Source organism: Dysidea avara, chromosome 2, assembly GCF_963678975.1.
Source record: "Dysidea avara chromosome 2, odDysAvar1.4, whole genome shotgun sequence".
NCBI classification, from domain to species: Eukaryota; Metazoa; Porifera; class Demospongiae; order Dictyoceratida; family Dysideidae; genus Dysidea; species Dysidea avara.
In genome coordinates, this window is record NC_089273.1 from 10,163,447 (window position 1) to 10,175,904 (window position 12,458).

At 35.6% G+C, this 12,458-nt stretch overlaps 2 protein-coding genes and 1 long non-coding RNA gene across 4 annotated transcripts; 2 read left to right on the top strand and 1 right to left on the bottom strand.

Annotated features, from left to right (window-relative positions):
- Positions 1–552: 552 nt before the first annotated feature.
- Positions 553–1,566, top strand: LOC136247790 (deubiquitinase OTUD6B-like). The gene has a single exon (XM_066039615.1). It carries the CDS (start codon positions 553–555, stop codon positions 1,564–1,566), a length of 1,014 nt encoding a protein of 337 aa, XP_065895687.1.
- A 148-nt stretch (positions 1,567–1,714) lies between these two features.
- On the bottom strand, positions 1,715–2,725 carry LOC136247791 (uncharacterized). Its single transcript, XM_066039616.1, has one exon. It carries the CDS (start codon positions 2,723–2,725, stop codon positions 1,715–1,717), a length of 1,011 nt encoding a protein of 336 aa, XP_065895688.1.
- A 4,238-nt stretch (positions 2,726–6,963) lies between these two features.
- LOC136243173 (uncharacterized) lies at positions 6,964–8,364 on the top strand. 2 transcript variants are annotated; one of them, XR_010694765.1, is made up of 5 exons: positions 6,964–7,291; positions 7,617–7,690; positions 7,741–7,801; positions 7,852–7,938; positions 8,102–8,364. It is a non-coding gene; the product is annotated as an uncharacterized lncRNA (long non-coding RNA). The 2 variants fall into 2 exon arrangements; XR_010694764.1 differs by having other exon boundaries at positions 6,964–7,690.
- The last annotated feature ends 4,094 nt before the right edge of the window (positions 8,365–12,458 follow it).

Sequence of the window (12,458 nt, forward strand, 5' to 3'; positions counted from 1 at the left end):
TAATTATGGAAAAAACATGAAACTGTTGCAATTTCTAGTTACGTAAAACATCAAAGAGCTAAAGGAAAAATAGTGAAGGTAGAATCATGTGGTCTTTTTGTTGACCATTCTATGCCTTGGCTTGCAGCAAGCCCAGATGGGATTGTAACTGACTTAAGTGAAAGAAATAAAGTGTCCTTATGTTTGTGAGAGACAAACCATAGATGATGCCTGTAAGACTGTGAATGGGTTTTGCTTAACGGAATGAAAAGGACAAGTGATGTTATCAAAATTGCATGCTTACGTTTTTCAAATACAAACTCAAATGCATGTTACAGGGCTTAAATGGTGCGATTTCTTTGTTTGGTCACCAATGGGAGAACCCTTCATTCAGAGAATTGAGTATGAACCAGCCTTTATGGACCAAGTACTGTTTAAAGCACGCGATTTCAATCAGCCTTTATGGACCAAGTACTGTTTAAAGCACGCGATTTCAATAAGCTTTTACCAACTGCTGTGCCTCACATGATAATATCTCCATCGGATTGTACCATTAGTTTTCCTGGACCAATCATGAATGAACAGTGCTCTTTTATAGATTCTGTATCCAGAGTAATAGTGCGAGAGAATTTCATGGAAACTAAAGTAAAGAAGTGTGACCCTATTGATCAGCAAGAAGGCAGTGAAAGACAGCAAGGCACGCAGAACAAGAATCCACCTTGTTCAGACAGGCAAGATCGTAGTGTGAAAGTGAAATCTTTGGAGAAGTTTGACCCTAATGGCAGCAACAATGAACAAGAAACTAGTGAAGGAATCCAAGCTGAGGAGAGTCTTTGTTTAGAGTCTTTAGTCAGGAAAGACAAAAATATGCAAGCACTCAATTTGGACACACACCATGTCAGCAAGCTACAAGCTGGTGTAGAAAAGCCTGGTCACATCTCCACCAAGAAACAACAATGTTCTGATCAAAAAGCAATCATCAAGACAGACCATACGCAGATTTCCCATGACCAAGAAACTTCTGATGTGCAGTTAGTGACAGCATATGCCAAGCCATCAAAGTATAGAACTATACAAAGTATTTTAAAACATTTGCAGCTAAAGAGGCATACAGTTAAGGGTGACGGCAGTTGTCTTTACCATGCAATTGCACACCAGGCAGGACTAATTGCAAGCTCCTCTACTGGTGATGAGGTGGTGAGTAACCATCTCAGGCAACTCACCCTTTTGGCAATGCTGAATTACCCTGCTATTCAGCTAGAGTGCTCATTGTCTGACCAAGACTGGCAGGCAAAACGACTGCAAGTGTTGACCACCTGTGAGTGGGGTGGTGATATTGAACTTCGGTTAATGGCGGTTGGCCTTAAGAGAGACATTATAGTGGTCACTGACTCTAATCTTGGAAATGTGTTTGCACGTAAAGTTCCACACCAACCACCAACAGTTCCTAAAATGAAGGGAGGAATTTTTATTCCAGTAACATCTGATGAACCCTGTACCAGTGACCAATCAACACAGATACAGAATTGTTTTATTATTGTGTACAATGGCAGTAACCATTATAACTCAACTTTACGTATTTTGTAAAAATATATTCATCTTTGTGCATGTATAGTATTTTAAAACATCTATACCACATTAATTTTATTATGTACTTTAGTTAACAAACAAGTGGTGGACTGAAGTTACAAAGCATGGCACACACATACACAAGTTCATTTACAGAGTCTCACATTCAGGCTGGAATGGTTGGTTGAAAAATCCGGAATTCTTTTATACGGCCTATGGCTCTCTCAACATGAATTCTCAACCGGGCAATCTTCTTTGTACGTAAAACATTATCGCTTGAAAATTGAGTTCCTGAATTTAAAAATGGAGGAATGTTTAACTTTACTCCTAATGGTGCAAGTAAGTCTTGTATATCAAAGCCTTTGTCGGCCATGATCTCATCACCAACTTCAAGTAAGTCTAATAACTTGCTGCGTTCGACTAACTTTTTATCTGATATTGATCCTTCATATGTAGGAGATACAAATACAATTGCCCCACTTGGAATGATTCCTATCAGGACCTTCACTGTATTCTTATTCTTATATGCCGAAAATGTGGCAGCTTGGGAAACTAGTGATGATGGGCGCTCCATACCAAATTCTGTAACATCGATTATCAGCCTAGTATTTGGATACTGCTCCTTAAAAGCTTCTGGCATATACTTTTTAACTATATGCCAGGGTGGATAACGCTCCAAGCTTTTCAAACTGTGAAACAGCAGGTTAATCCACGTAGCAGTGATTCTAGAAACAGATGATTGAGATATTCCAAACCTGTTTGCTATGTCGAATTCAAAAAGACCCAAACAGAGCCTAACCAGCGTTAGAAAGAGCTGCTCTAGCAAGGGAAGTTTGTGGCTTCTCCCAGTCTTTTCTTCAGCATAAGTATCCTTCGATTTGCCACTCCTCCATTGGCGCATAACCTTTGCATCAGACTCTAAAATATTTTTATAGAAGTAGAAAAGAGTGTCGTAGTCTGGAAAGCTGGTATACAGGTTGATTTGATAATTCTCATCCTTGATATTTTCCAAGCGAAACAAAGATTTTTCGTGCTTAGTTTGTAATTCTGCCAGCTGAAGTGACATTTCCGCTACTTTTCCCTGTAAAAATTCAATTAAATCACCCCCAGAAAACCTTTCATCTTCTATCCCAATGTCTAGAGTTTTTTCCACATCTTCAGTTGACACAAGTTCCATGCAATACTGTTGGCTAGTCTCCGTTAGTTGAGTAAAATCTGTTTTGTTAGAATTCTGTGTTGTACATTTGAATATATACTTTGTCGCTGTTCCATGGAAACAAAGATGGGACAGCTGTTTTCTTCAATACACGTCTGGCAGCTTGGGGATCTTTACCACTATAGTCATCAGCAGTGAAATGTTCTGAACATACTTTTGTGTTCCTATTGATGACAAAATTGGTAACAGGATCTCGTCAAATATTTGAAATCCAGCGCTGTGCCCTTGCCTTTTCTGTAACAATACTTGGGAAAGAATGAAATGAGATACGAGGTAATCCAAAACGTGCTCTTTCTGTGTTTTCAGCAGATGAATGGTGGCACAAAGGCACACAGCAATACTGACCCCGCCACAATTCATCACTACACGACTTTCTTGAACTGCCTTTGTCAGTTTGCGATGAAATAGCTGAAGTACTCGCAAGTAATTCGTCGATATCTCCCTCAATTCTGCCGTCTCCGCCAGATGCCATTGCATGGTCTCTGTGAAGAACCAGCAAAAATTAAGCAGAATTGGCAAAAAGTAGCATCGCTATATTCGGAAACAAGTACCAAAACATCTTTTTTGCTTACCTTAGCAGTGGATCGATTCTATTCAGCTATCAAGGACAATCACATTGGACTCGCCATACAAACCATTCTGCGAAAATATTAGTCTTAGAGTCCCCCAAATAGAGCGTCCATTTGCATTTCGTGACATCATTTGGGATTTGGCTGATTAGACAGTAAATTGGCCATATCTTTGGAATGCTTCAACGTATCATCGCAAATTTTTCACACAACATATGGAAACAATTTTGTGACATCAGTGAATGTTCTATTAGAGTATGTAAATACAGTCTTCATGGATTTCATTGATATACATAACACATTCAGAATGTTTGTGTGTATAGACACTTAGTAAAGTGCTATATACATCATGATGACCAATGAATTTGCTTTAATAATGAATAACATTTAAGAAACCAAATATGTCATACCTGTCTCATTGAGTGGTATGAATATACTTAACAGTTGTAAGGATTTCATTACCTGAATAAGTAAGTAGCTGACTACTAAAGAAGGCAATACAGAGCAACTGACTTTAAGTACAATTGTTTCTGATATACAATAACAATTATTTTGAAGTTATCTAATAAAGCAGTCGGCCAGGTTTGGATTTAACTTGTTTACAGTAAACAGTGATCACTTGAAAGAAAATTGAAGGTTTTGCCTTGAAGACAATTATTATGTGTACTGTATGAGCTAATGAATTCCCTTCAATAATGAATCATGTTAAAGAAAGTTAATGCGACATAGAAAAGGCGTACTGTTGCATATTGCCATATGAATATAATTTGCACTTGTAGGGATTTCATTGGTTAGATAGGCAACTGATCAACATCTGAAGATGTTTGTATACATCAATCATCTCTCAGTATGGCTATCTCTGTTATATGATAGAAAGATTTTCAAACACTCTAATAAAGCAGTCTGTTATTTTTTTGTATTGTGCATTCTTCCATATGAGGTAGATAACCACTCAGTGCTTCATTGTAGCTATAATAAAGAAAATTGGCCAATGGTCCCAAATGTATGGTTTTCCAAAATAGGGTCACATATATTGGCGGTACTCGTTTTATGCTTGGACGGGTACTGTTCATTAACACGTTTTTTCCTGATTGTACCTATTGTGGTTTTAACATATTAAATTCATTACAAATATAATTGTAGAAATTATTTAATTAAGGTAGCCACAGATTTGTAGGAAAGTAAAAAGCACAGTAGTATAGTAGCCGATATATGGTTGAAATAAGCTTACTATAGTCTGATAATACACCACACTACACTAGTGATTTAACCTCTAATATATGATTGTCTTAAATGTATTCACTAAGCTTGTTATAGTAAAGTCCTAATCTAATAGTATATGCTGTGTTATTTCATTCCAATACTAACATAATAAGACTGTTATAGGTTATAATTCTGAGCTTTTTTCAGTGTGGGGATTGTTTTTCTACACAGTACATTTGAACTGCATGAAAAGATGCCTCAAATATTCCTAACCTATATGTCTCAGTGTTTATTTTAGCACCTTAGGTTACTTTATTCATCCACAAAAGTGGTTATTTAGTTTAAAATGGTATCACTACAACCAGTGAAACCCACAATCACTTCTTTTTTGTGCCCACAATTTAAACCCACAATCAATGTTTGCAAACCTCTGTATAAAAGTAATGTATATAGTGATTGCTGATCTGTCTTCCTTCACCTATTAGGTGAGTATACCAGAGTGGTATATATTACTTATACCATGGCCACTCAGGATTTGTCTGATATATGTCCACACCCTCGGGCTTGGGCATATATATCAGGCAAATTCCTCGTGGCCATGGTATAACTATTAAGGGTGCTCTGTACAGTTCTGCATGTGGCTTCCCGTAAATTATGTTTTCTGCTATAACTTACAAACGGATTAAACCACTGTTAAACTATTTTTATTTGCAATAAGCTATCACTACTGCACAGTTTAGTCCAAATCCCGTGTCTTAGCTCACTGTAGAAGGCGAGTTATAATTTTTTGCTTCAAACTAGAACTAGTTGCATAGTTCACACCCTAGAGACTTGATTCTTTAAAAATACATTATTGAAAACTGTACAAGCAAATATGTATTTCTATTTTTGTTCTCTGGCTTCTCAGTTATCAGATACTCTGCTTCCACTTTTGTGATGGCACTAATCAGTCTTCTTTTTACCTCCATGCCATTCCTTGCCGGAAGGAGCTATCAAAAAACGACAAACGCTCTTTTATTGCATAAATACCATGGTTTCCCATCTGAAATTTTCGTGCCTATCTGGTGTAAAATCATGCACTACACTGTGAAAAAGGTGGGATATAAGATGATATTTCCAGTGGCTTATTGAATACAAATAAGCCTTAATATAAACCCTGTATTATACTCATGTTATACTTTAGTATAAGGCATACTACACTATTACATATATGGTTTCAGTTTGTTTACCACATTATCTGAAATAGCTTATATCGAATATAATGCCCACATTATATGATCATATATATGGTTTCAGTATGTTTAACACATTAACTAAAGCCTTACATGAGATTGTTAGTATAATAGTTATATCAAGCTTTTTTGTATTCAATAATCCACTGGAAATACCATCTTATATCCCTCTTTTTTCACAGTGCTAGTTCTAATTTTAGTATCAAGGTGTAGAAACTGAGGCTCGCAGCTGTTCTATGGCCATAGTTATTGTTTCTTAATTACGTAACCAGAAGATAATTGGTCAATTACGGATCACTATATTCATTAGACCACAATGAAGATACAACACTTACTTCGCTTCCTTCATGTATATTGCTCTTCTTTCTTCGTTTGTGGCAGGTTATTTCATCATAAAAGACATTTTCTCGTTGGGCACGCCATGCGTTAAACAAACCACAAACTAATTAGCTAGATAACTACTGGTGACCACGGAAACCCCAGCTGTGCTAACCTCAGAAGCCATACACAGAACTGTATAGAGCACCCTTAAATACTGTATTTCACATAGCAATAACTGTACATGTGTAATAGTGAATGTGTTAGTGTATGCTTCAATCATGATGACACATATTAGTAGTGACATTTTCAGTTACTGTTATACTGTAGACCTGTTGTGAAACTTGTGTACTAGGTTAGGAGCAACCTCTTGTATTTTGATGAGGTAATTAACATTCACTAACACAAACTCTTCACAATCTTGTCCTGAAAAGAAGTACTGTTTAGTGTATTCTATGTCAGGTGATCCTGTCTGTAATGAGGTGTAAATTAGTTGGTGTTTCTTAGTGTAAAACTTGATAACAGGTAATGTATGTAGATTGATGTAATGATAATCATGTGTCGTTATTTGCAACCACTCACAACTCATCATGATATAATCTAACAGTTTCCCATCACAGTATGGGATGATATTCTTCACCATGACAACTGCTTGTTGTGCTATCGTTGATAGAGGATATTTATTGAAATATGTTTCTACTGTTTGGATTAAGTTGTGATAGTTCCTTTCAGTAAGATATTTTTGAACATTTTGATTTAATGATCTACTCATTTTGTGAGTATCTTTTAATATTATGTGACAGTCACTAATCAGTGATTTAAATTCATCATTTAATGTAGGGAAAATGTAGTAATAGTTGATGAGGTCATTAAATTATGTTGTATTTCCTGTAACATTTTAATGGTAAAATGTGGGTCAGCTATTGAGAACATGTTGATCTGTTTGATGTTAAAAGGTAATAAATGATATTCAATCGCAATTAGCATATATTTCAAGTAATCACTAGCACATAATGATGGTAGGTCATGTATGCCATAACTTTTCAGAAATTGTTCACCTAATTCTATACCAACTGTTTCAGCAATTGTATTAGACCCTAAACATGGTGACAGTGCAAACACCTCATTACTCTCCATGCACTCAATGATGTACTGACTGATGACGGCATGAACTTCCACAGAATGTTGCACATCTTTCTGTGGAGGTACTATGATATCAGTTAATTGGACTAGTCCATAAGCCCATAGTATATTGACCACATTTCTTGCTTCATGTTCAGTAATTTTCCATAGATAGTGTAATACTGCTGTTTGTAGTGATGTTCCAATACCAGTCCATAATATTAATATTTTTATTTTATCTGATAATGATTTTGGTAGTAACTCCAAGGTCACTTCAATACAAATCTTTACAGCATATTTACGACTTCTCTCAATGTTATTCTTGTCAAAAGCTGTTAGTCCTTTACAATGCAAATTAGTTTGTACAAATTGAATGGTTTCATGAAAGCCTAATTTATTATGTTTCAGATTATGAGACAATTGTCCTCTTATAAGGGAGAGAATCAGTGGCCACAGGTGGACATCTTGAACTAGCTCATCAAGTAAGCTCACATCATCTTGTGACAGTTGACTGATATCAATCACTCCACAGGTTAGTAGAGAGATGGCTTCACTTTGTTCCATTGGACCTACACTAACTACCTGTTTGGTAGGTATGTATTGTTCAATATCATTCATCCTGGTAGTGAGGACTATTTTACAGTTACTAAATGCCTTTACTATTGGCTCAGCATCTTCAACATGCCACACGTCATCAATAATGACAAGTATATTATGACAATAAACACTTGTAAGTTGATTGATTTCTTGTTCAGCATGATTGATGTCACCTTGTTTTAAGTATTGGCCAGTAAGCAAATGATATAATTGACTCAGTTTCATACTGGGATCAGTAGCTTGTGGTCCAAGCTCTATGAACACAACACCATCTTTAAATTGTTCCTTTATCACAGGATGATGACACAAAGCAGTAACAAGGGAAGTCTTGCCATATCCACCGACACCAGTAACTGTTAAACTTGTTCCATAACTATTACGGTCAATGGTGGATTGACATAATTTACTGACCACTTCTTCTAACAGATGTTGACGATGTACATAGTTGGGTGGTAGTGGTGGAGGTGGTGGACAATTTATACCTGTGGTGGAACATGATTTTAACAAATAAAATTTGTGAAAAATTTTTCTGTTCTTAATTTACAGTAGAATGTACGTATTGGACTAATATGGTTGAAATATCGATTATTTTGTATTTACCATTCCTTGGTTAATTTAAATTAATTAAATAATATTTTTAAATGTTGCATCCTCACTATTGAATGCACTCAAGTGATGCCATAATTGATTTTGAAAATAAGGGTTTAGATATCATTGTTAATCTTAGCATCATTTGAAGCTGCCACATTGATTTCCTGAACTTAGGTAGTATATGTGACTGGCCTGAGAAAACAGGATATGTGGGCACATGATTTTTGCCTACCTTTTCATACTTCCTTGACTCATAACTTTTTACACCATTATGCTATTGCAATGAAATGTTTATCCCCTAGTAAGCATTTAATTAGCTTTACGATGCAAGTTACAGAAAGTAAATATTCTGTTCCAGTACTGAGATATGACCTGTAGTGTGACAGGATGTAGTTTGTGCCCACATCCCCTGTTTTTGCAGGCCTGGTCACATATGCTGACCCTAGTTTAATAAAGTTAATGCTTCATTGATAATAGGATATACACAATGACTTTTGGAATAATAGGTAGTAAGAATGATTGCGGAATAATAAATATTATGAAGATTTTTAGGAATAATATATGTGACTGGGACTGTGAAAATAGGGCATGTGGGCACATTGTACCATTCTGCAATGACAATGCAATTTTTAGTACTTAGTATGTATTCAGTAGGCTTTATGATGCAAGTTACAGAATGCATAAACTCTTTTCCAGTACTGAGATACAACCAGTAGAGTAATTGGGTGTAGTTTGTGCCACATGCCCTGTTTTCGCAGGCCCGGTCACATAATGAAATTTATTGAATTTATATGCAGTATAGTATAAAATACTATCGTCAATCTGGAATGAAAGATTGATGTATTCTAATAGCGCATTCACTTGCCACAATAAAGAAGTCATCCAAATCTGATGTGAATGCTCTACTATAGTATCTCAATATTTTAATTAATTATATCACTATAATATAGTTAAGCTATGGAATGATTACTGAAGTAAAACTGGATTGCTAGAAAGAATATTCAGAGCCTGAAAAGTATAATTCTTTAGGTTCTTAATTGGCGATAATTGCTAAATGGCAATCTATCATGGTTAAATTTCTCATGAAGCATAGTTAACAAGAGGCGTTGGTCAAATTCTGCAGCATCATTAAGGACATTGAAATGTAAGCATTTAATGTAGCTAATAAAGTTATTTGTGTCGGGATTTTCGAAAAACCATCCAAATTGGACATCAGAAGTTTCGAGATAAATGGTTTTAAAGAATTCAAGCCAGCATAACTCTCCAAGGATAGCAAACACGCATATGAAATTTACACTAAACATGCATTCATCTGTTACCTTTCATATCACTTCCAGTACTTGTAGCTGCTCATAGAGTTTCCCACCAAATAAAATAGAAATCTGAGCTGTTGGACGAGCGAAGTAATATCACAAGTGATCACAAACGGATGGGGGTGCCGGGGTGGCAGAATGGGTAAGTGCTAGACCTCAAAATGGAGGCAGACCATGATTGGAGTCCAGAGATGAGATTACAGGGCTGTGCGGGCTCCTTTTTGGTTGATATGTAGCAAAATTCACAGAAAAATACGTCTGGCCAACATTATCAGGCTGTCCACCAGTATACCACTGATTCTTGCCAAGCCAGATCCTTCAAAAGGCCTAAAGCCACCATTCAAGCTCTACATACCACCCAGAAACTACGTCCGTTGAAACCAGCCTCAAGTAGTTTGAGTAGTAGTGAGGGTAAAAACTACTAGCACGATAATGTAGCTATCCACTGGAGGTGTTAATTTGATTTTGCATGATGTGCAATTTAGATCGGTTTCGTAAAATCTGGTCACATTTGTACATTTAATATTTTGGGCAAAGGTTTTTCTGTATAAAGAGTTCATGAGATTCATGTACACAGCAATAATTTTGCAATATAATGTCAATTAAGATGGCTTTGTATCCTGTTGTCTGATGGATATGTTAATGCCATACAGACGGATTTACTATTGTATTGTCTTAAGTGTGTAGTTGAGCAACGTTATATTAGTAAAGTAGTATAAAATGTGGCTGCTCTTTTTTGAAACTGGTGAGCAAGTTTCTATGGATTAATGTTAATATCCATCTGTAGTGTTTATGCATGACACATGTGGGACTGACAACTCTTGTGCATAGCAAGCAGTGCATATCATTATTCTTATGATTCATTCCTGCTTCATTAACATTTGAAAGTTGAAGTTCATGACATTGGCTGTGTGGCTAATTTTGTAGGCTGCATTAGAATCATAGCAAGTCATTGAAGGGTATTCTATGACGTATGTGATTCTTTAGTCTCAATATTACCAAGGTTCACATTACTTGTACATGTTGATCATTATTTGACACTATTGGGGTCCATAGGTTTACAGTATAATAGCTTGTTCAGGGTTTTTCATATTCAGACATCTGCAAAACATTTGCTAGAGATATAATTTTTCACTGTTTGTCATAATATAATTTTTCACTGTTTGTCATAATATAATTTTTCACTGTTTGTCATAATTATGTCCATTGTGTTTGATACTTACTAGGATACACAATGTGTAATGCACATCACAAACTTATAGCATAGTAGGGTATTGATATACAAGTAGGGATACGGCAATAATTTTGGGGTTAATGTGTAATGTATTTTTGGGAATGAGGTTAGGCCTGAGCCCATTATGCTCAAAATTTTACCTATTTTTCTCTCCAGAATTTTCCAAAATATTCTCCTATTATTCTTTTTGTTGTTCTTGTATCTAGCCTTATTTCATAATTATTCTCATTCAGTATATATCTGTGGCTAGTCATTTAGTTTTCAAGATGCTGCTATAAGTAGTTTTGTTTGAATTATTAATAGCCATATATGAACCACTCCACCTTACATATCACTTTTTCTACCCATAATAGTTACAGCAGACTTAGAATAGTTATCTACAGTAATAATTCAAGTGTATTTAATTATTAGTGTATTATAATATTATGCTGTAACTACTATATAGCTACTAAGTTAGGTAGATAATAATGCTCAAAGACTTGAAGAAGATACACTGGCATAAGATGTACAAGTTTCAGAATTGCAGATAATCGTATGCAGTTAAATCCCTGATGCTGGCTGCAGATTGTTAACATGAAATGATCTGACTGCTCTATTAGAGTGTTTGAGCGTTCTATTAGAGTATATCGAACTTTTAGAGGCTTTTCAGCTCCTTTTAGCCAGCACTCCTGTCAACTTTATATCATTTGTAGTAGCTTAACTCTTTCTTCTAAGTAATCAAGAAGAGACATGCCCCCTAATTCCACTGATTATTCGCGGGGTCCAATTTTTCTAAAATTATGTCAGTAACCATCTTATAATTCCGGAATTATTCTCACGAAATTGGTGACCTATATTATTCTCAAGATTATGCCGGTGTAATAGGCGCAGGCCTAAATGAGGCATTATACTCACATTTTAAAGCATATTACCATAAATCAGGAAATTTTCGATGTAGAAAATTTTTGTCTATTAAAATTTCGATGATACATATTTTCCTTGCTTTCATAATTGACGAAAAATATTTGACGGAATAACTAGCTATACGTTAATATTTGTATAGCAAATTGTCCGTATAATAGTTAAAAGTAATTCATCGTTTTAATTTTTGTCGATACAGCCAGCAACCAAAAAATTTTTGACTATGAATTTTTCCTGATTTACGGTACAACACTTAATAGGTATGCAACTTCACAATTTTGAAAGGTTGAATTACTCTAATAGAGCAGTGAATATTTCTAATTACTAATTGTACCACTTTTTAATACAGCAATAATTACATGTAACACAAATGGGTAGGTAGAAACAATGGACCAGGGGACCGAGGACCTGGGACTATAGTATGTTCACGTTGAACTGAATCCTGAAAAACAGCTAAAAATTAAAAGTGGATTTTTTCTCAACAGAGTTAACATTTCAGCCAACCAGATGATTATTGGTAACAGCAAAGGTGTCAACAACAGACATGTATGGTTTGGTTCCATTAAAAGTTCAGGAAAGGGCTGTAATGGACAATGTACTTATATGGCTTCCCCA